The sequence below is a fragment of the Nomascus leucogenys genome, chromosome 17, assembly GCF_006542625.1.
Source record: "Nomascus leucogenys isolate Asia chromosome 17, Asia_NLE_v1, whole genome shotgun sequence".
NCBI classification, from domain to species: domain Eukaryota; kingdom Metazoa; phylum Chordata; class Mammalia; order Primates; family Hylobatidae; genus Nomascus; species Nomascus leucogenys.
The window spans coordinates 43,389,489-43,416,550 of record NC_044397.1 but is presented as its reverse complement, the minus strand read 5'-3'; the positions used below and the strand labels follow the sequence as shown (position 1 = coordinate 43,416,550).

General features: G+C 38.3%; 1 protein-coding gene across 6 annotated transcripts in view; it reads right to left on the bottom strand.

The window, feature by feature from the left end:
* The window catches only part of AUTS2 (activator of transcription and developmental regulator AUTS2), a 1,215,593-nt gene that overhangs the window by 664,139 nt on the left and 524,392 nt on the right, over window positions 1–27,062 (bottom strand). For all 6 annotated transcript variants that reach the window (XM_003276049.2, XM_003276050.2, XM_030796682.1 and 3 more), the window contains exon 3: window positions 8,968–9,069. In XM_003276049.2, coding sequence (XP_003276097.1) covers window positions 8,968–9,069 — 102 coding nt within the window. The remainder of the gene's footprint in view (window positions 1–8,967; window positions 9,070–27,062) is intronic.

The following is a 27,062-nucleotide window of genomic DNA, read 5'->3' as shown; positions in this document are numbered from 1 at the left end:
TGCCTGTAATCCCAGCTACTTCGGAGGCTGAGGCAGGAGAATTGCTTGAACCCAGGAGGTGGAGGTTGCAGTGAGCCAAGATCGCGCCATTGCACTCCACTCCACTCCACTCCAGCCTGGGCGACACAGCAAGACTCCATCTCGGTGGGGAAGAAGGTCACATTCTTTGCCTAAGGTCACACACAATAAATAGCAGAACTTCTATTAAATCTTGGCCTGTTTGTAATAAATGCCCATTAATATTTCATAATTTGCGGCTTGTTTATTAAAAGTTTTTTTTTTTTTTTTTGAGACGGAGTCTCGCTCTGTCGCCCAGGCTGGAGTGCGGTGGCGCGATCTCTGCTCACTGCAAGCTCCACCTCCTGGGTTCACGCCATTCTCCTGCCTCAGCCTCTCCGAGTAGCTGGGACTACAGGCGCCCGCCACCACGCCTGGCTAATTTTTTTGTATTTTTAGTAGAGACGGGGTTTCACCATGGTCTCAATCTCCTGACCTCGTGATCCGCCCACCTCGGCCTCCCAAAGTGCTGGGATGACTAGCGTGAGCCACTGCGCCCGGCCTATTAAGTTTTTAAGTAAGTTTTGCTCCTAACTTTTGACAAACTTCCTCAATTACAAAATTCTATTTAAGTTGGAAGCAATATTTTCCCCGTGAATAACTCATCGTAAACATTTATTAAATATATATTCAATTATTCCCCTTAACTCTTCCCTAGTGACTAATCTAAACAAGTTACTACGTCTCCTTGATGTGGACAATCTGAAAGTCCTTGTGGCCAATTATTCCCTCCTGGCAACATGGTCTGGGAATACACAATTTAGAAAAGCAAAGCATATTTGGGTTTTTCTTTCTTTTTTTTTAAGACAAGAGTATCACTCTGTCACCCAGGCTGGGGTGCAGTGGCACAATCTCTGCTCACTGCAACCTCCACCTCCCAAGTTCAAGCTATTCTCCTGCCTCAGCCTCCTGAGTATCTGTGCTCCACCACGCCCAGCTAATTTATTTGTAGTTTTAGTAGAGATGGGGTTTCACCATGTTGGCCAGGCTGATCTCGAACTCCTGACCTCAAATGATCTGCCTGCCTCGGCCTCCAAAAGTGCTGGGATTGCAGGCGTGAGCCACCATGCCTAGCCGTATATTTGGTGTTTTTAAGCTTTACCCATTAGTCAAATTATCCAGCTACACTGGAATTCTTTATTCTTATTCTTTTGGCCTAATCAATTCAAAAAAACAAAGCTAGAATAATATAGTAATTTGATTAGCCTCACTTGAGAGTAAGTCTCAACTGCCAAAGCTCCTAAAAATATCACTAAAATGGGTGAAAGGCTGACAGAAATTTTCATCTTAGCTGAAAAACAAGTCAGGGGCATGATGGACTAATAGGGACTGAATGTATTCTCCCACCTCAAGCAACTAAAAAACTGGACAAAACATATGAAACAGGAGTTTTTAGAAATTGGGTAAGATAGAGTAAAGGACAATAATATTTGAGAGAAGAGAAAAAAGTAGGGTGACCCTTAAAATTTTCCCACCTTACTGCCTGGAGAGTTTTCATGCCACAGCATTGCAGGGTAGGAGGTGACCCAGGTGGAGTCCCTGAGTCTTGAAGACAGAGTTGAGAATAAGGGGAGGCCAAGACAGCTGGAACTCCAAGGCAGAGGATAAGGAGGAGACAGCATCACAGAAAGCGAGAGTCATAAAAGCTGCAGAAGGTTCCCCTCTAGTTTCCACCTGATGACTAATCAGCACATCTGTGAGAGAAAAATACCCAAGGCAAGGAAAACAACCACTGGAAAGGAGGAGGAAGAACTTACAAAGCTCACCCAAAGCAGGGAACAGTTTGTTTTCCCACAATCTACAGTGGAAAAACCTTATAAGACGTTAGGGATTAGGCAGAGTACTCAGTCAGCATGGGGGAAAAATTATCTTTAGACTAAAGGTTGTTCTGGTCTTGTCCAAGAAAGTACAAAAGCAAACATTAAAAACACAAACACACACACACATATCTCCAAATAACAAAATTGTATCCCAAAATAAGTAATGTTTATAGAAACCAGAAATACCCAGCACTCAACAAGGAAAATTTTATAATGTCTGGCATTCAATAAAAAATTGCCAGGCATACAAAGAAGCAGGAAAATATGACCCATAGTGAGGAGAAAAAACAACCAATAGAAACAGGCCCAGAAATGGCACAGGTGACAAAATTAGTACACAAGGACAGTAAAAGCCGTAATAACTATTTTCCATACGTTCAATGAAGTGAAAGAAGAATAAGCATAATAAGAACTAATATGGGATTTTTAAAGAAAAAACAAAAACCAGTAGTAGTCTTTGACTCTACCTTCTTACTCTCTGATAGGCATTAAAGAAGACTGAAGCTGGGCTGGGCGCGGTGGCTCACGCCTGCAATCCCAGCACTTTGGGAGGCCAAGGAGGGTGGATCATGAGGTCAGGAGTTTGAGACCATCCTGGCCAATATGGTAAAACACTGCCTCTACTAAAAATACGAAAATTAGCTGGGCGTGGTGGCACATGCCTGTAATCCCAGCTACTCGGGGGACTGAGGCAGAAGAATCGCTTGAACCAGGGAGTCGGAGGTTGCAGTGAGCCAAGATCATGCCACTGCATTCCAGCCTGGCGACAGAGCGAGACACCATCTCAGAAAAAAAAAAAAAAAAGATTGAAGCTGGGCCCCTTCCTTACACCATATACAAAAACCAACTGAAGATGGATTAAAGACAAGTGTAAAACCCAGAACTATAAAAACCCTGGAAGACAACCTAGGCAGTACTATGCTGCACATAGGAAAGGGCAAAGATTTCATGACAAAGTCATCAAAAGCAATCACAACAAAGAGAAAAATGGACAACTGGGATCTAATTAAACTTAAGAGCTTCTGCACAGCAAAAGAAACTATCAACAGAGTAAACAGACAACCTACAGAATAGGAGAAAATATTTGCAAACTACGCATCTGACAAAGGTCTAATATCAAGCCTCTATAAGGAGCTAAACAAATTTACAAGATAAAACCAAACAACTCCATTAAAAAGTGGGCAAAGAACATGAAGAGATACTTTTCAAAAGAAGGCACATATGCAGCCAATAAGCCTGTATAAAAAAAGCTCAATATCACTGATCATCAGAGAAATGCAAATCAAAAACTACAATGAGATATCATCTCACCAGTCAAAATGGCTATTATTAATATAAAAATGTCAAAAAACAACAGATGCTGGCAAGGTTGCAGAGAAAAGGGAACACTTAAAACTATCGGTGGGAGTGTAAATTAGTTCAACTATTGTGGAAAGCAATATGATGATTCCTCAAAAGCTAAAAGCATAACTACCATTTGACCCAGCAATCCCATTACTGGATATAAACCCATAAGAATATAAATCATTCTACCATAACAACACATGCATGCAAATGTTCACTGCAGCACTATTCACAATAGCAAATACACGGAATCCACCTAAATGCCCATCAATCCCAGATTAGATAAAGAAAATTTGGTATATGTAAACCACGAAATACTACATTGCCATAAAAAACAACAAGATCATGTCTTTTGCAGGAACATGGACAGTGCTGGAGGCTACTATCCTCAGCAAACTAATGTAGGAACAGAAAACCAAATACTGCATGTTTTCACTTGTAAGTGAGAGCTAAATAATAAGAACTTATGAACACAGACAGGGAAACGACAGACACTAGGGTCTGCTTGAGGGGTGAAAGGTGGTAAGAGGGAGAGGAGTAGAAAAGATAACTATTGGGTACTGGGTGATGAAATAATTTGTACAACAAACCTCTGTGACATGAGTTTACCTATGTTACAAACCTTCACATGCACCCCCAAAACTAAAATAAAAGTAAAAAATAAATTGTTAATTCTCTTTCAAGCAAAAATGGGGCATCTTTATTCTCTAAAATATTGCACAGGCAGTTGTTGCTTTGGTATCCAAAAGAATCATTCTGTGGGGTGGTTTGTTCAAAGCTTTCATCTCGGCCAAACATGGTGGCTCACGCCTGTAATCCCAGTGCTTTGGAAGGCCAAGGCAGGTGGATCACCTGAGGTCAGGAGTTTGAGACCAGCCTGGCCAACATGGTGAAACCCATCTCTACTAAAAATACAAAAAATTAGCTGGGCGTGGTGGCGAGCACCTGTAATCCCAGCTACTCAGGAGGCTGAGGCAGGAGAATCGCTTGAACCCAGGAGGTGGAGGTTGCAGTGAGCCAAGATTGTGCTGCTGCACTCCAGCCTGAACAACAAGAGTGAAACTCTGTGTCAAAGAAAAAAAAAAAAAAGCTTTCATCTCAGCAGATTTCAGATTGCCATAGTGCTTGACACAGGACTCTGCAACCTCAGACCTGCACATGAGTGAGGGAAATGTGACTAGAGATCTCCAAACATTTCACTAAATATGTCCACGTTTTGGGTCATTTTTCTTTCTTTCCTTTTTAGTAATGTTGCAAAAAGTGTGAATTTTAATAATTAATGAACAATATGCCTACTATATGCCCACAAGTTTTTTTCATAATTTTACAATATAATAAACAATATGAATTGGAAGTGTTTCACTGACTGGCTTGACATAAGACTGACAGGATTTTATAATGTCTGGTATCCAAGGAAAAATTGCCAGGCATACAAAGAAGCAGGAAAATATGACCCATAATGAAGAGAAAAAATAACCAATAGAAACAGGACCAGAAATGACACAGGTGACACAATTAGTAGACAAGGATGGTAAAAGTTATAACTATTTTCCATATTTTCAACGAAGTGAAAGCAGAATAAGCATTATTACAGCCCTAATTATTTTTATGTTTTTAACAGATCACCATTTTTTAATTGTGTAATTCAGTGGCATTAATTACATTCAAAACACTGAGCAACTGTCATGACTACCTATTTCCAAAACATTGTTATCATCCCCAAAAAGAAACTCTGTAACCAATAAGCAATAGCTTTCCTCCCTCCCACTCTCCATCCAACAAATTCCTGGTAAGTTCTATTCTACTTTATGTCTCTATGAATTTGCCTATTCCAGATACCTCATATAAGTGGAATCATACAATATTTGTCCTTCTTTGTCTTGCTTTTATTTAGCATGATATTTTTAAAGTTCATCCATATGGTGGTATATATTACAATGCCAATCTTTTTATGGCTGAGTATATCCCATTGTGTGCCTATCAGCCAAGCTGTCACGTTTTGTTTATCAATTCATTTGTTGAGAAACACATGGGTTGTTTCTACTTTTTGGCTACCGTAAATAATGCTGCAGTGAACACTGGCTCTGTTTAAGTTAATGTCTTCCATTCTTTGGGGTATATACCTAAAAGTGAAATTCCTGGGTCATATGGTAATTATATGTTTCAGCTTTTTGAAGACTGCCAAGCTGTTTTCTACAGTGGCTGCATCATTTTACATTCCCACCAGTAATGTATGAATATTCCAACTTTTCCACATCCTTGCCAACACTTCTTATTTTTCATTCTCTTTTTAAAAGCATAACCATCCTACTAGGTATAAAATGATAATCTCGTTACAGTTTTAATTTGCATTTCTCTAATACCTAATGATTTTCAGCATTTTTCAAGTACCTCTTCTTTGTACTTCTTTGTAGAAATATTTCTCAAATTCTTTGCCAATTTTTGCATTAGGTTATCTTTTTATTATTGAGTTGTAGTTCTTTACACATTCTGTAGAGTAAGCACCACTTATATGATTTGCAAATCTTTTCCCCATTTTGTAGGCTGTCTTTTTACTTTCTTGATAATGCTCTTTGGTGTGCAGAAGTTTTTAATTTTGATGAAGTCCAATTTATTTTCTCTTTCGTTGTACATGCTTTTGGTGTCACATCTAATAAGCCACTGACAAATTGAAGGTCATGAAGATTTACCTGTATATTTTCTTCTAAGAGTTTTATGGTGTTCACATTTATATTTTGGTCATTGATTCATTTTAAGTTTATTTTTGTACATAGTGCGATATAGGAGTCCAACTTCATTCTTTTGCACATATAAATCCAGTTGTCTCAACACCATCTGTTGAAGAGAAAATTCTTTCCCCATTGAAGTGTCTTGGCACTCTTGTTAAAACTCAGTTAGGCATATAAGTATGGGCTTCCTTCTGGGCTCTCCATTCTACTCCATTGGTCTGTATGTCTAGTATTAGGCCAGCACCATACCGTTTTGATTAACTGTAGCTTTGCAGTGAGTTTTGAGGTTGGTTAAGTGTGAGTCCTCTAACTTTGCTCTTTTTCCAGACTGTTGGTTATTAAGGCCTCATGCCATTTCATATGTATTTGAGAATCTGCTTTTCCATTTTTGCAAAAAAAAGGTTGTTGGAATTATGATAGACATTGCACTGAATCTATAAATAGCTTAGGGTAGTACTGACATCTTAATAATACTGTCTTTCTGTTCATGAATATGGAATGTCTTTTGTCAATTTCTTTTTATCTAACAGAAAGTGAGTTACAGGAAACAAGCCAAAAGACCCAATGGCAGCTCTAGTCCCCTAAACTAACATGGCGTTCATTTCTCTACACTATGAAGAAAATATGACTGACTAACCCTGGAATAATTTCCAGGGTCAATGAGATCTTACATTAAAAGTATAACAAAAATCTCAGGAAAACAGCTATTTAAACATTAATTATTATTGCTAACAACTTAGATAAGAAAAGTTGTCATGGTTTTATGATTGTACAGCTCCATCACAAAATTAATCAAACACATGGACACACAATAAAACATATTCTTACACACAGAAACACACACACAGTAAAAGACTGTTAGTACTCTTTATTTATATAACTTTGATATTATATCACAGAAGAAGGGGAGGTTATCTATAACTAATATATTAAAATAACATAAAAATAATTACACTTTATTCCATTTAATTCCTGTAAGAATACAGTATCTCATACAACATCTCATCATAAACCTCACAAACTTTCATGAGAGGTGCAGGAATGTGATTGTATCTCGGAATTGTCTACCTTGGCTGATGGAGAGATGGATGTGGTATTATCATAGAGAACTGCTCAGTGTGCTACAGTGGCCTCCAACCATTTATGTTAGTAGACATCTCTCAGTAAAAAAAGTTTTGAGTATACACTCCTTAAATCCATGTATTTAAAAATTATAGACATCAACTATTCCCTGCTCGTTAAATTGAATACTAGTAAAGTTTAATTTCTTTTTTTTAAAAAAAAAGTACTAATATTTTCTTTCTGGAACTCAATGAATCATCTTGCACTCTATAATGAACAGCGCACTGCTTTAGAGTATGGTGTTTTTTTTTAAAAATGGAGAAAATAAAGGATTTTGCTTCTCATTACATATCCTTTATTTATTCTTAATACTCAGACACTCTGAAGTGCTATCTCTTTTTTTCATGGTGCTACTCTCTCACTTATTCTGTTAATGCTAGACCATCCTGGCCAACATGGAGAAACCCCATCTCTACTAAAAATACAAAAATTAAGCCAGGCGCGGTGGCTGACAGCTCTAATCCCAGCACTTTGGGATGCTGAGGTGGCAGATCACGAAGTCAGGAGTTCAAGACCAGCCTAGCCAATATGGTGAAACCCCGTCTCTATTAAAAGTACAAAAATTAGCTGGGCGGGGTGGCACGCGCCTGTAATCCAGGCTACTCAGGAGGCAGAGGCAGGAGAATCACTTGAACTCGGGAGGCGAAGGTTGCAGTGAGCCGAGATCAGGCCACTGCACTCCAGTCTGGTGACAGAGCAAGACTCTGTCTCAAAAAAAAAAAAAAATCTCTTTACTTGATCCATTTCACAAAAGAATTTCCAAGTGTTGCTCTTGAGGTACAGATAAGAATGCTGATATATGGCTGGGCGTGGTGGCTCACACCTACAATCCCAGCACTTTGGAAGGCCGAGGCAGGCAGATCATCACAAGGTCAAGAGATCAAGACCATCCTGGCCAACACGGTGAAACCCCGTCTCTACTAAAAACACAAAAATTAGCTGGACGTGGTGGCGTGTGCCCGTAGTCCCAGCTACTCGGAAGGATGAGGCAGGAGAATAGCTTGAATCTGGGAGGCAGACGTTGCAGTGAGCCAAGATCGCACCACTGCACTCCAGCCTGGTGACAGAGTGAGACTCCGTCTCAAAAAAAAAAAAAAAACTGCTGATATACGACATATGAGTAAAGAAGGCAAGAGAGTCCAAAGAGGGGTAGGTGGTTCTCAGAAGCAACAGAGGGGAAACCTGCCCTGTTGGTGGACAGGAGACTGGAGAACAATTAAAATCACATCTAGAGGGCAAATAGATATCTCAAGAGGTATGATGCATTCTCACAAGGTTTTCCTTCCAGAAATGCAATGGGAATTTATTTATTTATTTATTTATTTATTTATTTTGAGAAGGGGTCTTGCTCTGTCACCCAGGCTGAGTACAGTGGCGCAATCTCGGCTCACCGCAAACTCTGCCTCCCGGGTTCAGAGATTCTTCTGTCTCAGCCTCCCAACTAGCTGGGATTACAGGCATGCACCACCACATCTGGCTAATTTTGCATTTTTAGTAGAGATGGGGTTTCTCCATGTTGTTCAGGCTGGTCTCAAACTTCCGGCCTCAGGTGATCCACCTGCTTTAGCCTCCCAAAGTGCCGGAATTACAGGCTTGAGCCACCGTGCCCAGCCTTGTTGTTTCTAAGATAACAAATAGTTCCTCCTACCTAATGATTTGTCAAAATACATTTTTGCTCAAACGACATTTTAGAATGACACCATAACTACAATGCTCAAATAGGTATACAAAGATAATGTGAACCGCAATGCTTGGGTAGACAAAAAATTCTAAAGATGAGGGAAAGTTATATAATTCAGACTTGAACCAATGGTGTGTGTGTGTGTGTGTGTGGCCTAGTGGTTTTGGTTAATTTTTTTTGTTTTGTTTTGTTTTTGTTTTTTACTTAAACTTACATCGCTGAGCCTTTCCCGAGAGCTGCTCCGGTGGAAGCCCTTGGATTCTCCACTGGCACTTTCACTGTCACTGTCCCTGCAGCTGTTCTGTCCTGGCTTGAGCTAAAGGTAAAAGAAAAGAGAAAAAAGGAAAAAGTTAGTGGTCCGCTTCATAGTTCCTGTTTTTGATACTTGTCAAGAGTCAACAGCCAGGCATGGTGGCTCACGCCACCGAGGCAGAGGTAGGAGGATCACGAGGTCAGGAGTTTGAGACCAGCCTGACCAACGAGGTGGAAACCCCGTCTCTACTAAAAATGCAAAAATTAGCTGGGCATGGTGGCACGTGCCTGTAATCTCAGCTACTCAGAAGGCTGAGGCAGGAGAATCACTTGAACCTGGGAGGCAGAGGTTGCAGTGAGCTGAGATTGCGCCAGTCCACTCTTGCCTGGGCGACAGAGTGAGACTCTGTCTCAAAAAAAAAAAAAAAAAGTGAACAATTTAAGGTTCTGATCTTTAATATTATTCTCAGTTTCTGAATACTGCCAGGCAAGCTGCCATAGAAAAAATACAGAGGGTAGAATAAGCAAAATATTCACCATGAAATTTCAATGTAGAGAACAGAGTGGGCAAGCCTTAAATAAACACCTAAAAAGCCAAACCTCAAGGTCCATAAATTAGAAAGCAGTCTTTCCATCAAATTTTTTCTTCTGTTCCACTGCAATTTTTTTAAATAATGAAAAGACCAAAAATGTTGAATAAACTAAAGTGAGATTACACCAACTATGATTTCTTACCTTTTTTCTTCTGTCTTGTCTCAAAAAAAGAAACAAATCAGAGCAAAATAAAATAAAGTTTTCTTCTCCTAGGAAAAAATGATAGATGCTGTGATGTTATCCTTCAAACACTGGGATGGCACCTAATGATCTTGTTTATTGAGATAACATCCTGGAGGTTTCTTACTACGTATGTAAAAGAACCAATGAAGACCTATAGATTAAGTAAATTAAATCAGCACTTATTCAACAAATAATGTATTAGGTGCCACATCTGGGCTAGAACTAAGTGCTGAAGATACGGTACTACACCAAAAAAACAAAACAAAAGTCATCTCATGAAGTTTACATTCTAGTGGTTTCCACACATTTAACAAGCTCTGGTTTTCCATTAAAAATGAACAAAGACATAAAATTGAAAACCATCCGTCTACATGAGACTGTAAGTCACAAATATATGGAGTACTGGTCTACAATATCATCACCAACCACATTTTCAGAAACACCAGGCAATGTAGTACAGGTTACAAGTCACAGCCCCTTGACAATGTTTCCAATATAACAAGAAAAAGGCAGTACGAGATAAGCAAATACAACACCACAAGGAAATGCATGTTCAACGAAACCAAAAAGTAGCCAGGGAGGTTCAGAGAAGTGATTTCTGAAGCCTTGGATTTTAAAAGTAGATTAAACTCACATGGCTGAGAGGACAGTGAAAGACACTCCATTGAGGAGAAAAGCAGAAAGCAAAGACAGAAAAAGCAACATGCTGGGAAATGATCAGCAGTCTCATTTGAAACAGAGTTCCTTTGGGGAGACAATAACAAGAAACATTAGAGATGGGTGCATGAATGAAAACATGGAAAATCTAAAATTAGACATAAGCTCCATTTTTCTAGACAGGAGGAAACTTCAAAGAATAGAACAGGCAATAAGTAGCAAACTTTTGCCTGCAGGATTTCAAGTGGCTGTGGTGCCAAGGGGAAGACGAAACCAAGATGAATAGAGTGAGGCTGAATCAACATTCCTTGTAGTCTTTAAAGACTACATTTCAGACCTCACGTTTGGCCATCCATTCACAGTCAGCTTTCCCCAAGTCTCCAAAACAAGGCATTCTTTTTTGCTATCATCCTTTCCAGAAATTCACTTTTATCACTTTCTTCTAAAATCCCTTTCTCCGGGAAGTCTTCTGTAAAGGAGCCCAGAAAATTGATGCTAATTTTACTCTGTATCCTTCCTGAGCTCTTAAGTACTTAGTTTTCTCCTCAGTTAATGCTAAACTTCCTCATTCGAAGTTAATTCAGATTCAAGTTGTATGAGGCTTTTGTTATTACTATGGAATAAAAGCTCAGAATATTGTCATTCTCTTCAATTTTTCACTTTTATATTGATAATAAAGGAGAGATTTAATCTACAATGAACATCACCTTGTCTCCATTTCCTGAACTTTTCTTGTCCATTCCTGCTCTGCATTTATTTCACACCATATTCCCTCTGGAATGTTCACCCTTACCTTCTCTTTGCTTCTGATGTCAAGATGTTTTTTAAAGCTCAGATCTCACCTCCTCTGTTATGGTCTTTGAAGAGCTCTTTCTTTCCATTATTTATTTTTTTAATATGCCTTCAAAATTTAGCTAACACGTCATGCTTCATTAAATGCCTTTGATAATTATGACATATTTTTAAAGCTCAAAAAGCCTATTGTTATAACATAGTTATACTGATAATAAAGTTTGCATGTGGCATGGGCCCTCCAATTCATAAGCAGTATCAAACTCTTATCCCACTGATTCTGAGTTAAGTAAGGGCAGGTAGAACTACCTCCAAGGTATGGATGAAAAAACTAATTCTCAGTGCACAGTTAGATGTTTACATTTGACATGAAGTAATGATTCTGCAGCATATTAGTATTCTCCACATAATATGTTCTAAATTTATATGTGGTACCTGACTATAGTACGTTCACAAAGAAAATAATCTTGTTAGGTGATATTTGATCAACACCTTTATGGCTGAGCACAGTGGCTCATGCCTATAATCCCAGCACTGTGGGAGGCTGAAGCAGGGGGATCACTTGAGCCCAGGAGTTGGAGACCAGCCCAGAAAACATAGCAAGACCCCGTCTCTATTTAAAAAACTAATAATAAAAACTCAGTTCCCAACTTAGATGAGAGATACATATCCAGCTGGGAACTAAGAATATAAAGAACGTCAAGGCTTTTCCTAATATCCAACTGGCTTAACAAAACCTGGATATTGCACCTGGGCCTTTTCCATGCTTCTTCATGAAAGAAAAATGATGACTTTACCAAGGCACAAAAACAGACTTCAATGGCCCTGACGTAAATTATCTGACTAAATGTTGATCTAGGCTAAGGGCAAAACCCAAGAAGGACTGAGAGGAAGCAGCCTGCTAGCCTTCCCAGTGCCCTGCCAGCAAAAAACACTTCAGTGAATTCTCTTCAGAGAGCCTTACATAAAATCCACCCCTACACCACCCCTTTCTCCTCCAAAGCCAGGCTCAAGTTTAAAGGAAACTTAGGATTTTAAGCTGTCAGACAGCTCAGTATTTCAAAGAAATGAACTGACTACAGTAAGTACTAAAGCTAAACCACAAGATTTCAGGCAAAGAAGTATTCATTCCTAATCCCATGAATATATTTTCTTTCTTTTTTTTTTTTCTGAGATGGAGTTTTGCTCTTGTTGCCCAGGCTGGAGTGCAATGGTACCATCTCTGCTCACCACAACCTCCGCCTCCCCAGTTCAAGCGATTCTCCTGCTTCAGCCTCCTGAGTAGCTGGGATTACAGGCATGACAGCCATGTGCCACCATGCCCAGCTGATTTTGTATTTTTAGTAGAGATGGGGTTTCTCTGTGTTGGTCAGGTTGGTTTTGAACCCCCGAGCTCAGGTGATCTGCCCACCTCGGCCTCCCAAAGTGCTGGGATTACAGGCATGAGCCACCATGCACAGCCGAATATATTTTCAAACTAGCATTTTAGCCACATCCAGTGGATCATTTGGGGTAGCATAACTAACTCAGAAGTTGTAATCCTTCACCTGAAATTCCCAGCTATTACCTACAACCAAGAAACATCACAAAGGCCAGGTGCTGGCTTAAACATTTAAAGAGCTAAGAAAAATTGATCTGCTTGCATTGATTTGTATGAGCATCCATGGCAGCTATTACAAGAAAGCTTTTCTTATAACTGATGCAGTAAGATTTCTTACCATCAGCCTTTACATACCTCATTCAGGACCTTGTTTATTTTAAAAATTACTATAACCCACTCTCTGTTGTGAGAAGCTTCTTCCCATTAGAGTATTACATACTCAATAGTTTGGGTACCAGAATGAGAACAAAATATGCAAAATGAAAGCAAGCTGGTATCTGGCATGAGTGGCAGTAATTCTATCAATGAGATTAACATCTTTTATAAAATATAAGAAGCTAGTTTGTTTTTCATTAGATTTCACTGTGAACAATATATGCTCCAAATTCTGAAATTGTGATCCCATTACAGTGTTAACTGTTATTAATGGCTAACTAGGAAAATAACGATCCACAGTTATATCACTGCTAATGAACATGTAACAAAGTTCCATCACCCTAGACTGCATGAAGGTATAGCAATTCTGTGCGCATCTGCTCCGCATTTGTGAGCTGGGCTATCCCATTCTTTTCAGCTTGGATATGGAGAGTTTCAAAAAGATGCTACATGCCGAGTAGGTGTCATTAATCCATCAAACAAAATTTACAGAAGGATAAATTATGTGGAGAATATATCTATGCCTGGAATTTGAGAGGAATGATGCGAATTATGCAGGCAATGTAGAAGACTGTCCAAATGGAATCTCCTTTCACAAATTTGGTTCCCCAAAGTAGCACATACCCTTTTTCAGACTGCTGAGTTTTTCTGTAGGAATGTAAATGAACTCTATGCAAAATTTGGGGAATGTTTCAGTAAGCTCAAAAGATTCTCCTTTTTCAAGAAAATTTTAATATACCCATAGACTTCACTACCATCAAAGCAGCCAAGTATTTAATCTTGAAAAATACTATTTTTATTTTTCAAGATAAAATTGTCCCCAAATTGGGAAAGTACCATGGATTGGATAGAATTTGTACTATTTTATTCCTTAAGTTTTAAAGGGTATTTCAGATGAGAGGCACATGAACCAAACTAAAAAACTTAATGAAAAATGCTGATGAATCAAAATAAGCAAACACAAAATAACTACAATAAGTAAAATTATAAAGTTGGATAGAAAAACTATTTTTTAAAAAAGAAAACTATATTGTACCTTTAAGTGTACAGTGCCAAGTTGTGAATAAAAGCTAAAATTATTTTAACAAATTTTGGGCACAAGGGCAGGGCAAGGAATTTTTCTGGGATCACAGAATCAAAGGTTCTTTTGTTATCATCTACAACAGTTAGAGAAAGTGTTTTAAGTAACAATTTGATAATCTTGAAGCTAACCATTAGTAAAATTTAAATGTTAAAAATATTTGCCTTCCAAATAATTATCAAATATAAAATGACTCAAATCATAATAGAGTAAGGAAAAGAAAATAAGAAAAGTGGCAAGAAAGCAAAGTGTAAAACAAAGTGTTCTGATAATAATATAAATACATTAAGCTCCCATTTAAAAATAAAAGTCTGGTTTGTGCTGGGTAAGACAGACAGATGGACAGATAGATAGATCAATCAACAGATTGATGTCCCATTATTTATTAGCTACAAAGAACTCCTAAATTTAAAAAAAGAGAGAAGGAAAAGGACAAAAGGTTAGAAATAAATAGGTAAAAAATCACCTGTCAAAGTCATTTTATAGTGATGAAAGGTACAGTCTTTACCTTTTACAACTCTATACTAAAGTTCTAAGTTATAAACCATTATACAAAACCATATAAAGTAAAAAATATTCTAAATAATAAAAGAAAGCAAAAGAAGTTGGGAGCCTTTAGCATTCTACTAATCAAGGAACAAGAAAACAAAACAATGAAAAAGGACGCAGAGGTTAAAAAATGAAGTTTGACTTAGTTAATATACAGTAAATTGGGTAACTTAGAGAGACACACCTAGAGGATCTATGGGACATTACCACCAACTGAAAATGTACTAGGGTAACAAAGAATATAAGAATAAATGTCAAAATGTAAAAATTATATGAACAGACTTCTCTAATGATAAAAAGTAATAACAGCATTTTATGTTGAATATCCATATCACCTAAAGAATTTTTTTAAAGTCTCTCTACAATTAACTGAGTAAAAGACAAAATCACACATATACCATTTAAAAATTAAGAAAATGAAAATTATAAATATATAAATTTTAAAACTTATGTTGTAAAATCTTTGCTAGAAGTTAACTCATGGACTTAATGTATTTTCTATTAAATGTGAAAGAATAGAAATAAATGGCCTAATTATAAAGATTGAAATGAATAAAAAAGAAATAAGACAAAAAGGTAAGTATAGGTAAAATCAGAGGAAGAGAATTCTAAAAACGAGAAGAACATCATTAGAAATTAAAATATTGTACAGTTAGTAAACTATAGTGTAATCCGGGGGAAACCCATAAAGATATGAGATACACCTCTAACACATCTAAGTAAAAAAGAGATGGCAAGCAAAATAAAAAATAGATAAATTTCTAAATACAGAAGTAAACATTCTGCAGTGATACTTTCAAAACCATAATTAAACAGTCTGAAGTTTTTAAGAAGATTTAACAACATTTGTTCCAGAACATGAAAAAATATGGAAAGCTAATTTGTGTCAAAATCTGGTGACAAAACAAAAAATGAAACTATGGGATGACCTTCCTAATTTAAAAAGCTGCAAAAATCTGAAGAAATACAGCAAATTAAATTTAATAATATATTAAAGTATAGCTCACCAGGATTTTTTACAAGAATTTATGATTCTACCAATTTGCAAATGGTCACAAGGGAAATTTTTGAGGTGGTGGCAATGTTGTATGGTGATGATTGCATAACTCTTTAAGTTTACTAAAATTAATTAGCTTGTGCCCTTATAATGAGTGAATTTTATGGTATCTAACTTATATTCTAAAAAAGCAGTTTATTATAGAAAGGAAAGATCCCATCAGTTTAATTTCGTACTCCAGAAAGTCAGGATCCTGTTAATAGTTCACTTGATTAGGTCAGGCTTACAGAAGAACTTCCTTTCATAAAGTCAACTGTGCTATATAAGAAAACCTGGGAGTAAATAAGGGACAAGTACTTTTAGGGTCATCTTGGAACTCTGCCGACCATGGTGGATTTTAAATAAGAAAGTTAGGGCTGGGTGCGGTGGCTCATACCTATAATCCCAGCACTTTGGGAGGCCGAGGCAGGCGGATCACGAGGTCAGGACATCAAGACCATCCTGGCTAACACGGTGAAAACCCGTCTCTACTAAAAATACAAAAAAAAATAGCCCGGCATGGTGATGGGCGCCTGTAGTCCCAGCTACTGGAGCCGGGCCTGAGGCAGGAAAATGGTGTGAACCCGGGAGGCGGAGCTTGCAGTGAGCTGAGATCGCGCCACTGCACTCCAGCCTGGGCGACTGGATGACAGAGCGAGACTCTGTCTAAAAAAAAAAAAAAAAGAAAGAAAGAAAAGAAAGAAAGAGAGAGAAAGAAAGAAAGAAAGAAAAGAAAGAGAGAGAGAGAAAGAAAGAAGGAAAGAAAGAAAGGTATTCCCTGGAAATTCATGTATCATAAAGTCACTCTAATGCAATTAGACAAGTTTCATTAATGCAAAGTAAGAAACAGGATTTTTGGATATGCTTGGACTTTGGAAAGTTATTTATCTGTGTTAATGATGCTCCCAATAAACACTTTAGGCATTATTAGACAAGAAATGACTTAAAATTGTGCTATTAGCTTAGAAAATAAAAACTATTGAAGTGCTTCCAGTTGCCAAACACACACATTATTTAAAGGGGTTCAGTGGACTTCATGGCAGTAGAAAAACTAAGTTAATAATTTATTTATTTATTTATTTTTTGAGATGGAGTTTCACTCTTGTTGCCCAAGCTGGAGTCCAACAGCGTGATCTCGGCTCACTGCAACCTCTGCCTCCCAGGTTCAAGCGATTCTCCTGCCTTAGCCTCTCGAGTAGCTGAGATTACAGGCGCCCACCACCACGCCTGGCTAATTTCTGTATTTTTAGTAAAGACAGGGTTTCACCATGTTGGCCAGGCTGGTCTCAAACTCCTGATCTCAGGTTATCCAGCCACACTGGCCTCCCAAAGTGTTGGGATTACTGGCGTGAGCCACTGCGCCCAGCCCTAATAAAATTTTACAAGGAAAATAAGCCAAGATCAATCTAACTATATAGTCTCAAACATAAATAAGAAGCAGTTAAGAAAATCAAGAGCGATCTGACTGACTTTGATATCATTACTATAGACACACTCAATCCAGACAGCAGAACTCAATAATGTTCTACTGCTTATCAAGAGAATTGTAACTCTACTCTCTATGATTAGGCCAAGAGGATATTACGATACTATTTCTTCATAACTTAATAATGTGAAGGCAAGAAAATGGAAGTGTAAAAGGCAGTGTTTGATATATAACTCACATATCTATCTACAACTTGGATACTATTCCTAGGTTTAATTATGCTGTAAAATGAAATTCTAAGGACCCTTCACCATCTGAATGGACTCTTCCTCTCGGCAAGGGCATTCTAAGGCTAACCTGAGGGACGGATCCAAGCCATGACGGGGGGCAGGGGCCGGACATGCCTCGTAATACCCTCCTGCCTTTCAGAATTACTAATAGAACAGACTCTCTAAGTCTGATGAGAAACATTTACAATTTATTCGCTCTGAAGCCTGCTACCTGGAAGCTTTATCTGCATGATAAAACGTTGGTCTCTATAACCCCTTATCATAGTAACCCAGACATTCCTGTCTATTGATTCCAGATCTTTAGATAATAAATTATCTCTTTCAACCAACTGCCAATCAGAAAATTTTTAAATTTTTGACGAAAAAGTCTAAACAATAGAGAAAAAAAGATGTACAAGAATAGAAATGTACAAAAGATGTACAAGAATTAAAGAGAAAGGCCAGAATGAACAGATGGCATTTGGCATTCCTTGAGTATAACCATGGACTAAATGATAGATCTGTTTTCAAATAGGCTCAGAAATTCACACACAATACACATACACAATGTAAAAAATAATGTGTTGAAGGAATATTTGATTGCTTTAGTATAGTTTTCAGCTTTCTTAAAATAAGATTTTGATTATTAAAAAGTAATTTAGAGACAATATTATTTGGTTTTCAAGGATGGATGTAAAAAATAAACACAAAAAACTTACTTTTTATGATTTTCTATTTTTAAAAACATGTTTCAATAACTTTTTAAATGGCCTGGCATTCATTAAAATAGCCACTGCTCTCAAATATAAAATGCCTTCTATCTTTTGTTTTTCCCATTCTAACATGAAAAATCTAAAAGTGTCCAACTGAAGGTCTGAGAAAGGAAATATGTAAGATCAGTCTGGAACACCTTGTCATCCTAGCAAGACCCTGACAAAGGGGCTTGGGAGCCAAACTGAAGAGGTTCCCACTGACCAAAAATGGAACAATTTGGGCCAGGCACGGTGGCTCACGATCCCAGCACTTTGGGAAGCCGAGGCGGGTTCAAGTGATTTTCGTGCCTCAGCCTCCTGAGTACCACACTTGGCTAATTTTTTTTTTTGTCATGTTTGCCAGGCTGGTCTGGAACTCCTGACCTCAAGTGATCCACCCACCTCAGCCTCCCAAAGTGCTGAGATGACAGGCAAGAGCCACAGCTCCCGACCTGGAATTATTATTTACATTTTGTTGTAGTTACAGTAAAAAAGCAGAGTCCTTTAAAGATACACAGTAAAACATTAATGGGTGAGATAACTTGAGTCTAAGTTTTATTTTATAAAATAATCCAGGGGATAGGGGGAGCAGTACCTATTGGGAAGGGGGAAGTGTTGGGATATAGAGGAAGTAAGATTAGCCATGTCTTAATTGTTGAAGTTGGATGATGTTGGGTTCATTATACTGTTATCTTTACTTTCATGTATGTTTTAAAGTTGCCATAATAACAAGTTTTTAACACTTTGTTTCTGGAAAAAGCATTGTTCTTCTCTAACCCATACACTTACTGTTTATCCATTTTAATTGAAAAATTATGAGCATCTAGAATTTGTTATAATATAAAATACTTTGGTTGTAAGCTATCAGAACTTCTTGAATATAAATTTTGACAGCAAATCTCTATCCAACTTGCCACTGTTTTGATCCCAGTTCATTTCAAATGCACCCAAAAATTAAAATCTCATCAAGTCTAAGCCCCTACACTGTCCATAGCTATCTTAATAAACTATATGTCACTAAACTTATCATTAGTGACTATCCCGCAAAAGGCCATATTACTTCCATGAGGACAGAACTGAACTGGTATACCACACGTTAGAGTTAAACTTTTTTTTTTTTTTTTTTGAGACAGAGTCTCACTCTGTCTCCCAGGCTGGAGTGCAGTGGCATAATCTCGGCTCACTGCAAACTCCACCTACTGGGTTCACACCATTCTCCTGCCTCAGCCTCCTGAGTAGCTGGGATTACAGGCACACCCCACCATGCCCAGCGAATTTTTGTATTTTTAGTAGAGACAGTGTTTCACCTTGTTGGCCAGGATGGTTTCTATCTCCTGACCTCGTGATCCGCCCGCCTCGGCCTCCCAAAGTGCTGGGATTACAGGCGTGAGCCACCACGCCTGGCCTATGTTCTAGAATATTTGAGAACATATCCAAATATTAATAGCCAAGCATATTAAGTTCATAACATATCCCTATTATAAACTTAATTGTGAGGCCAGGCGTGGTGGCTCACACCTGTAATCCCAGCACTTTGGGATGCCGAGGTGGGAAGATAACATGAGGTCAGGAGTTCAAGACTAGCCTGTCCAAAACGGTGAAACCCCGTCTCTACTAAAAATAGAAAAATTAGACAGGCGTGGTGGCTTGCACCTGTAATCTCAGCTACTCGGGTGGCTGAGGCAAGAGAACCGTTTGAACCCGGCAGGTGGACTCAGTCTCAAAAAAATAAATAAAATCAACTTAATTGTTTCCACCCACAATCCATATGTTGTAGCCTTAACCCCCATTGCTTTAGAATGTGACTATAGGTAGATACAGGGCCTTTAAAGAGGTAATTAAGTTAAAAGAAGTAGCCGGCTCTAAGCAGGCAAATGTTTCATCCTTTGAACCCCTCCACTCTGGGAGTGGCTTAAGAAGAGTCAGAGCAAGGTCCAGGGCAAATGTTCCTCTTGCCTGGCATAAAGCCTGTCCAATCATTAACAACCTTTACAATACTAAATGCAGTGGTAATTCTCAGTCATCTTATCGACATAACCATACCAAAGGACACAATCACTCCCTCATTCTTGAACCCCTCTGCTTCACTCCTGCTTTTCCTCCTACTTCTCTGGCCATTACCTATCAGTCCTTTGCTTGTCATTACAATGGCTTACAAGGCAGTCAGTCCCTGCTCTGGCTCCGAAATTATTTCTTTGACCTCATTTTCTACTAGTCTCTGCCTTGCTCACTCTTAACAGTTTTATTATCCTACCAACTCTTCCTCAAAAAAGCTAGGCATACTCCCAACTCAGAGACTTTGCACTTGTTGGATTCTCCATATGAAATGTTCAACACAAAGAAAGTCACATTCCTCACTACCTCCCTTCTTCAGATCTTTATTTAAATGTTACTTTCTCAGTGAGACTCCCTGATCACCCTGTGTACAATACAACCCTGCCTCCACTTAACACCTCCTAATGTAATGCATAGTATACTAATTTTGTTTGTTCTTTGTCTCCCCCAAAGTCCCACCAGCATACCACAACTAGATGATAAAATCTATCAGAACCAGGATTTTTATCTGCTTTGTTCACTATAATGTATCCAGAGCCCAGACAATATCTAGAATTTATTCAATAAATATTTGTTTAATTAATCAGTATGCATAATGTTTTAAGGTTGGCTACATGTAAGACAGTGTTTGAAATCTCCCACAGAATGGCCCTTGGAACTATTATGAAAGAGTGTAACCCGGTCATAAAAAGCTTGTCTGGCCAGGTGCGGTGGCTCACACCTGTAATCCCAGCACTTTGGGAGGCTGAGATGGATGGATCATGAGGTCAGGAGATTGAGACCATCCTGGCCAATAAGGTGAAACCCCGTCTCTACTAAAAATACAAAAATTATCTGGGCATGGTGGGGCGTGCCTGTAATCCCAGCTACTCAGGAGGCTGAGGCAGGAGAATTGCTTGAATCTGGGAGACGGAGGTTGCAGTGAACCGAGATCACGCCACCGAACTCCAGCCTGGCGAAACAGCTAGACTCAGTCTCAAAAAAAAAAAAAAAAAAAAAAAGCTTCTCTTCTGGGACTGGCCAATAAGGAGAGCTCAAAAGCTGAGTGGTAGCATGAAAAGTGTCATGTATGCTAGTGAGCATACAAAATCAGCCTTTAGATTCCATAGTCTTCAAAATGTGCTATCACTGATTTTGTTCTTGAAACAGTGATCATATGTAATTTATTTTAGATAGTGAGGTACAGGATTATAAAGAAAAAGTTGCATATAATTACAGTTAGTTTAAGAAATCTTCATTCTGGCATTTGAAAATTTTTAAAGTACTTGTTCAGCAAAAGGTCAAAAACCACTACCAAGAAAAGTTAATAGCTCTCTTAGTATTATACATACTTACTGACAAGATTGCCACTTTTATGTAATTTGGATAATATGAAGCATTTAAAAATCCTATTTATTTTACCTAACAAGTGTAAAAAATAAAAAACACTCCTTTTCTTATTTTGTTAAAGATCAGTACAGCAAAAACTTTTTTCCAACATATCCTGCAATGACAGAAAGCTTTTAAAATGTGTACTAACAAACATTGATTTCTTAATAATAATAATAACAACAATCTTTATAAAAGAAATCCTCGGTGAATTTTTAAGATGGTGCTTTCTATGGAGATCGTATAAAGATTTTTTTTTTTTTTTTGGAGACAGGGTCTTGCTTTATTGCTCAGCCTGGAGTGCAGTGGTACAGTCATACCCTACTGCAGCCTTGAACTCCTGTGCTCAAGTGATCCTCCCACCTCAGTCTCCCCAGTAGCTGAGACTACAAGTGTGTACTACCATGCCCAGCTAATTTCTACATTTTTTTTTGAGAGACAGGATTTTGCCATGTTACCAAGGCTGGTCTCGAATTCCTGGGCTCAAATGATCCTTCCACCTGAGCCTCCCAAAATGCTGGGATTACAGGCTTGCACCACCACACCTGGCCTGATTGTTCTTTTAATACTGAATGAATCGTTTATATGACCTCCAGTGCCAGCATAGTCCAGTTAGCAAGGGGGTGTGCCCCTGGAAACAAGAGCACTAACTACACTAATGCTATAGTTATAAAGGGTCAATGCAGCACCATGACAAAGAAGACCTCACACCCTACATTGTCCTGTGTCACTTATTCACATTATGAGCCTGGCCTCTGAGGAACCTGAATTAGAGACTCAAGGTTTACAACAAACTTCACTTCCCTGTAGCAAGTGACTTTCCCTCAGCTCCAGAGGATTTATAAAGACCCTCCCATTTTTAATCTGGGCAAAACAGACTTAGGAAATGAGATAACCCAGTTTTGATTGAGGGGCAAGTGAGGTAAAGGAAACGTAAAGAGAACCATGAACTTCCCGACTATCATTCATTTTTAGTCTAAACACATGGAATTTCTCCAAGATGCAGAAAGATTCAACTATATAAAACTTCTAACTCTTGGCATGATTTTAGCTGATTAATATAAATTCATGAGAAGCTGACAATTTTTCTTAGCCAAACTCATAGACAAAAAGACAAATACTAGGGCCCCTGGAGACATAAATTGGGATCTCATGCACAGGTAGATTTGTTCTCTCCACTGTAGCTCTACACACCTGGCAATTAACTAGAGCCAAGGTGACATTAGCTGAGATTTTCATTTTGGGGGTAAGAACTTAAATGCACCACTGTTCGACTATCAACACAGGGGAGAGGCTAGTAAATGAAGAGTTTATTTCTGGCTCTTGCAGCTATAGTGCCAATGTATATTCTCAGTGGCATCCAAAATATCTCACTGGCTCCATGTAATCAAGAAAGAGAGCAATTAATATGCCCACTACATAAAACAAATGTGGGTGTAGGTATGTGCTTATGCCTGTAATCTCAGCACTTTGGGACGCTGAAGCTGGAAGATCACTTGAGGCACAAGTTCAAGATCAGTGTGGGAAACATAGCAAGACTCAATCGCTAAAAAAAATTTAAATACTGCCAGGCATTGTGGCATATGCCTGTAGTCCCAGTTACTCAGGAGATTGAGGCACGAGGATTGCCTGAGCCCAGGAGTTCAAGGCTGCAGGGAGCTATGATTGGCCACTGCATTCCAGCCTGGGTGACAGAGTAAGACCCCATCTCTACAAAAACAAAACAAAAGACAAGTATGCAGTCTTCATGTATTATTTCTAAGCATAAAAAACTGCTATAAATTAAATTGTACTTCCCAATTTACAGACAAATAAACTAAAGCTGAGAAAGACTAATCTGTGCCAGGTCACAAGGCATAAAACAGCAGAGTCAAGACTAGAACCCATGCCAGCAGTAGTCTGTATAGCCGTCAACAGTTACGCAGAGCTAGTGGAATATAGTAGTAAAAGTACATCCTTAGAGTTAAAAACTTTAGCTGTTCTTCATTCCTCTAAATGTCTAAATTCTGTCTTGATGTTGAATGTAAAATAATCCACATGTACAAAGATAATCTTAAAGTTTAAATCAACTATTAAACCAGCTCTGTTTAATAGATTCTCATCACACCATGGAATAAAAAAAGTCAACTCACCCTCCTTTAAGAAAAAAGAGAGAAAGAACACAAAATATATGCAGTGGGTAAGGAGAAAAAAAAAGACATATTTCAGCTATTCAGGACACTGGTGTGCTTTAAAATTATTTTTCACTTCCACATTCCAAATTCCCTAAACTCCAAACAGATCAAAGTTTTACAGATTATCCCTCAAAAAAAGACAAGAAACACAAATTAATAACTATTTAAGCATTCTGTTTCATCATAACAAACAGATGGTTTTAATATTCTAGAGGCTAATTCCTGAACAATTAAAAACACAGCAAGACATTAACATCTAATGAAACATTTTAACTACCAGTATATGCATCTGCCATTAATTCCCACACAGTAAGGTCTTGGATCTCCTCAATCTGTTCTTTATTAAGGAAAGTTTTCCACTCTGAATTTAGTGAAGTAGAGAATTGACAACTGTTTTCAATCAGCAATCAGCAGGATATTTCGCCAATGTGTACTGAAACTATGTACACATGTACACTATCAGACTTAAATTTATCCTTACAATGGCTTTGATGTACACACATTTACAATTTAAGAACAGACCCAATTTTCTAGTTAGGATTTTTCCCCAAAAAAAAAAAAAAACCTATGCCACATTAGCCCCTTGATATATAATAGAAACTCTCATTGAGCTGCTGGTTAAAAAGGCGTATATCTTGAATAACTGTTAATTTTTGACTCAAATTGCCAAAAATAACCTGGACAGCAGCTTCTACCATTGTGCTAACATGGAAAGGCAACTATCATAAGGACAGTAAAGGACAAGGGGCATATCACATTCTCTGATCTAGTAGCTTAAAAACAGGGTGATCAATTACCATTAAGCTGCTTTCATTTTTGTGACAATAATGTTGTGCACATTTGTCTACTCTTACACAATTTTCTTTAATTTTAATTTTTATTTTTATTTATGTATTTTTTTTTTTGAGATGGAGTCTCACCCTGTTGCCCAGGCTGGAGTGCAATGGCGCAATCTTGGCTCACTGCAACCTCCATCTCCCGGGTTAAAGCAATTCTCCTGCCTCAGCCTCGCAAGTAGCTGGGCTTATAGGTGCATGCCACCATGCCCGGCTAATTTTTTTTTGTATCTTTAGTAGAGATAGGGGTTTCACCATGTTGGCCAGGCTGGTCTAGAACTCCTGACCTCGTGATCTACCCACCTCAGTCTACCAAAGTGCTGGGATTACAGGCGTGAGCCACTGCACCCAGCCTACTGTTACACAATTTTCTAATAATTGTACATAAATAATTTAATCCTCACATAAATATTTAAAGCAAGAAAAGTAAATTTTAATGTATCCCCTTTACAAAGAAACTACAATATAGAGAGATGAACAACTCCACCAGGACACCCAGGGATTGGGTGCTAAGCTGAGCCTAGAACGTGGATCCCTGAGTGAATATTCTGTTTACTGCCCTTGAGGTAGTGCCTACTATTTGCTGTACTGAGCTACAGGTTTCTCTCAGAACCTGTGAGGCAGATATAATTATTACTAATTTAGAATTAATCTGGGATTAAACAGAAAGGAAGAGATGGGCCTAGAATTCACATTCAGGCCTTTTTATTCTGGAGTGTGTATTATTTCCAAAACATTATGTTACCCCTCCAGAGTAACATTATATTAATAATTCATGGGCAATGGAAGCATGTTACAACACATTGCAGTGTGTCTGTTCCTTTGGATAGCTCTAATATTTTTCTGATTTACTGACCAAACATTTGGAGTAAGCAATTAGCAAACAGATATAAATAATTATTCTAGTATCTCTAAAGGAATAAATTAAGTAAATACTACACATCTTAATGATATTTTTACAATCATGTCTCTCAATTCTGGATAACTAATACATAATTTGATGGGGTTGAATCTTAATATATTAATTGCATTAACATAAGAATAAATTCTACAATACTCTCTCAAATATCTTCAAACACTTCAAATAATTAAAGCAATCTCTAACAGTTATTTTTTTGGGTCGTATTAGACCAGAAAAGCAATTGAGAATATAATTTCATTTACCTTAGCCATCTAAAGAAATTTGGATTAAATTAATGATGGAAAAAAACTATAATCAACTGAAGTTAGTTTTCTTACTCAAAATCTACAGGTGCCATGAAATTGCTATCTGAGTTATAACTATAATCTTATTAAGATTGTTAGAAGGAAAAGAACAGAAAGGCATGTAGACTAGCCCATTTATTTAAAAAGCTCTGCTAAATTCCAGTGCTTATACCTACAATACATACACGCGTGTGTGTGTGTGTGTGTGTGTGTGTGTGTGTATGTGATCTAACCAAAGAAACTATAATGCCAAAACTATCTATATGAAAATACCTGACAGCTGGTAGCTAATGGTAAAAGGAAATCACCAAAAAATAAAAAGTAAATAAAAAGTAAACACTGCAGGCCGGGTGTGGTGGCTCACGCCTGTGATCCCAGTACTTTGGGAGGCCGAGAGGCAGGTGGATCACGAGGTCAGGAGATCAATAACATCCTGGTTAACATGGTGAAATGCCATATCTACTAAAAATACAAAAAATTAGCTGGGCGTGGTGGCGGGCACCTGTAGTCCCAGCTACTTGGGAGGCTGAGGCAGGAGAATGGCGTGAACCCGGGAGGTGGAGCTTGCAATGAGCCGAGATCACGCCACTGCACTCCAGCCTGGGCAAAGCGCAAAGACTCCGTCTCAAAAAAAAAAAAAAGTAAACACTGTGAAGTAAGGAGTATCTACTTCATACTTCTTTGCTATTGGACAATGAAAGCTTAATGAAGCCTTTAAACTAAAATGTTATGAGTGAATGAATACGTAAAGCTATTACAAAATATGTAAAATAAATGTGGGATTTTTCTTAGCAACCAGGCGGACATATTTTACTTACAACATCTGTCCAGTACTTACAGCAATAATATGGAGAATATTTGATAAAAGAATAAGAGACTATATTGTCACAGCAATGGCTAGCAGTGACATGGGGAGGAAATTCTAGTTGGGAGACAGACACTGCCCTACCTCCTGTGGGCCACGCCTGCACGCTGGCTCACACACCTGCTCAGGTTGTTGGTGCTGGGGCTCATCGAGCTCTCCTGGAACACATACCCTTCCACATCCTGCAGCTCTGCTGCCCTGCACATATGCCATGCCGTCATCCTGCTGCAGCTCTGGCTGGGCCCGCAGCTTTTCCCCAAGAGCACCCAACACAGCAAGAAAGCCCACGGAAGTCCCTTTCCCTCCAGTCCACCCTCAGGACCTGGGGTGGGATGGACTCTGTGCCCTTCCAAATAAACTTGCTAAGTCCAAAAAAAAAAAAAAAAAAAAAAAAAAAATTTTAGTGGAATGATTTTTTTTCCTATTAAAAAGAAAACTCTCTGACACATTAAAAAGTC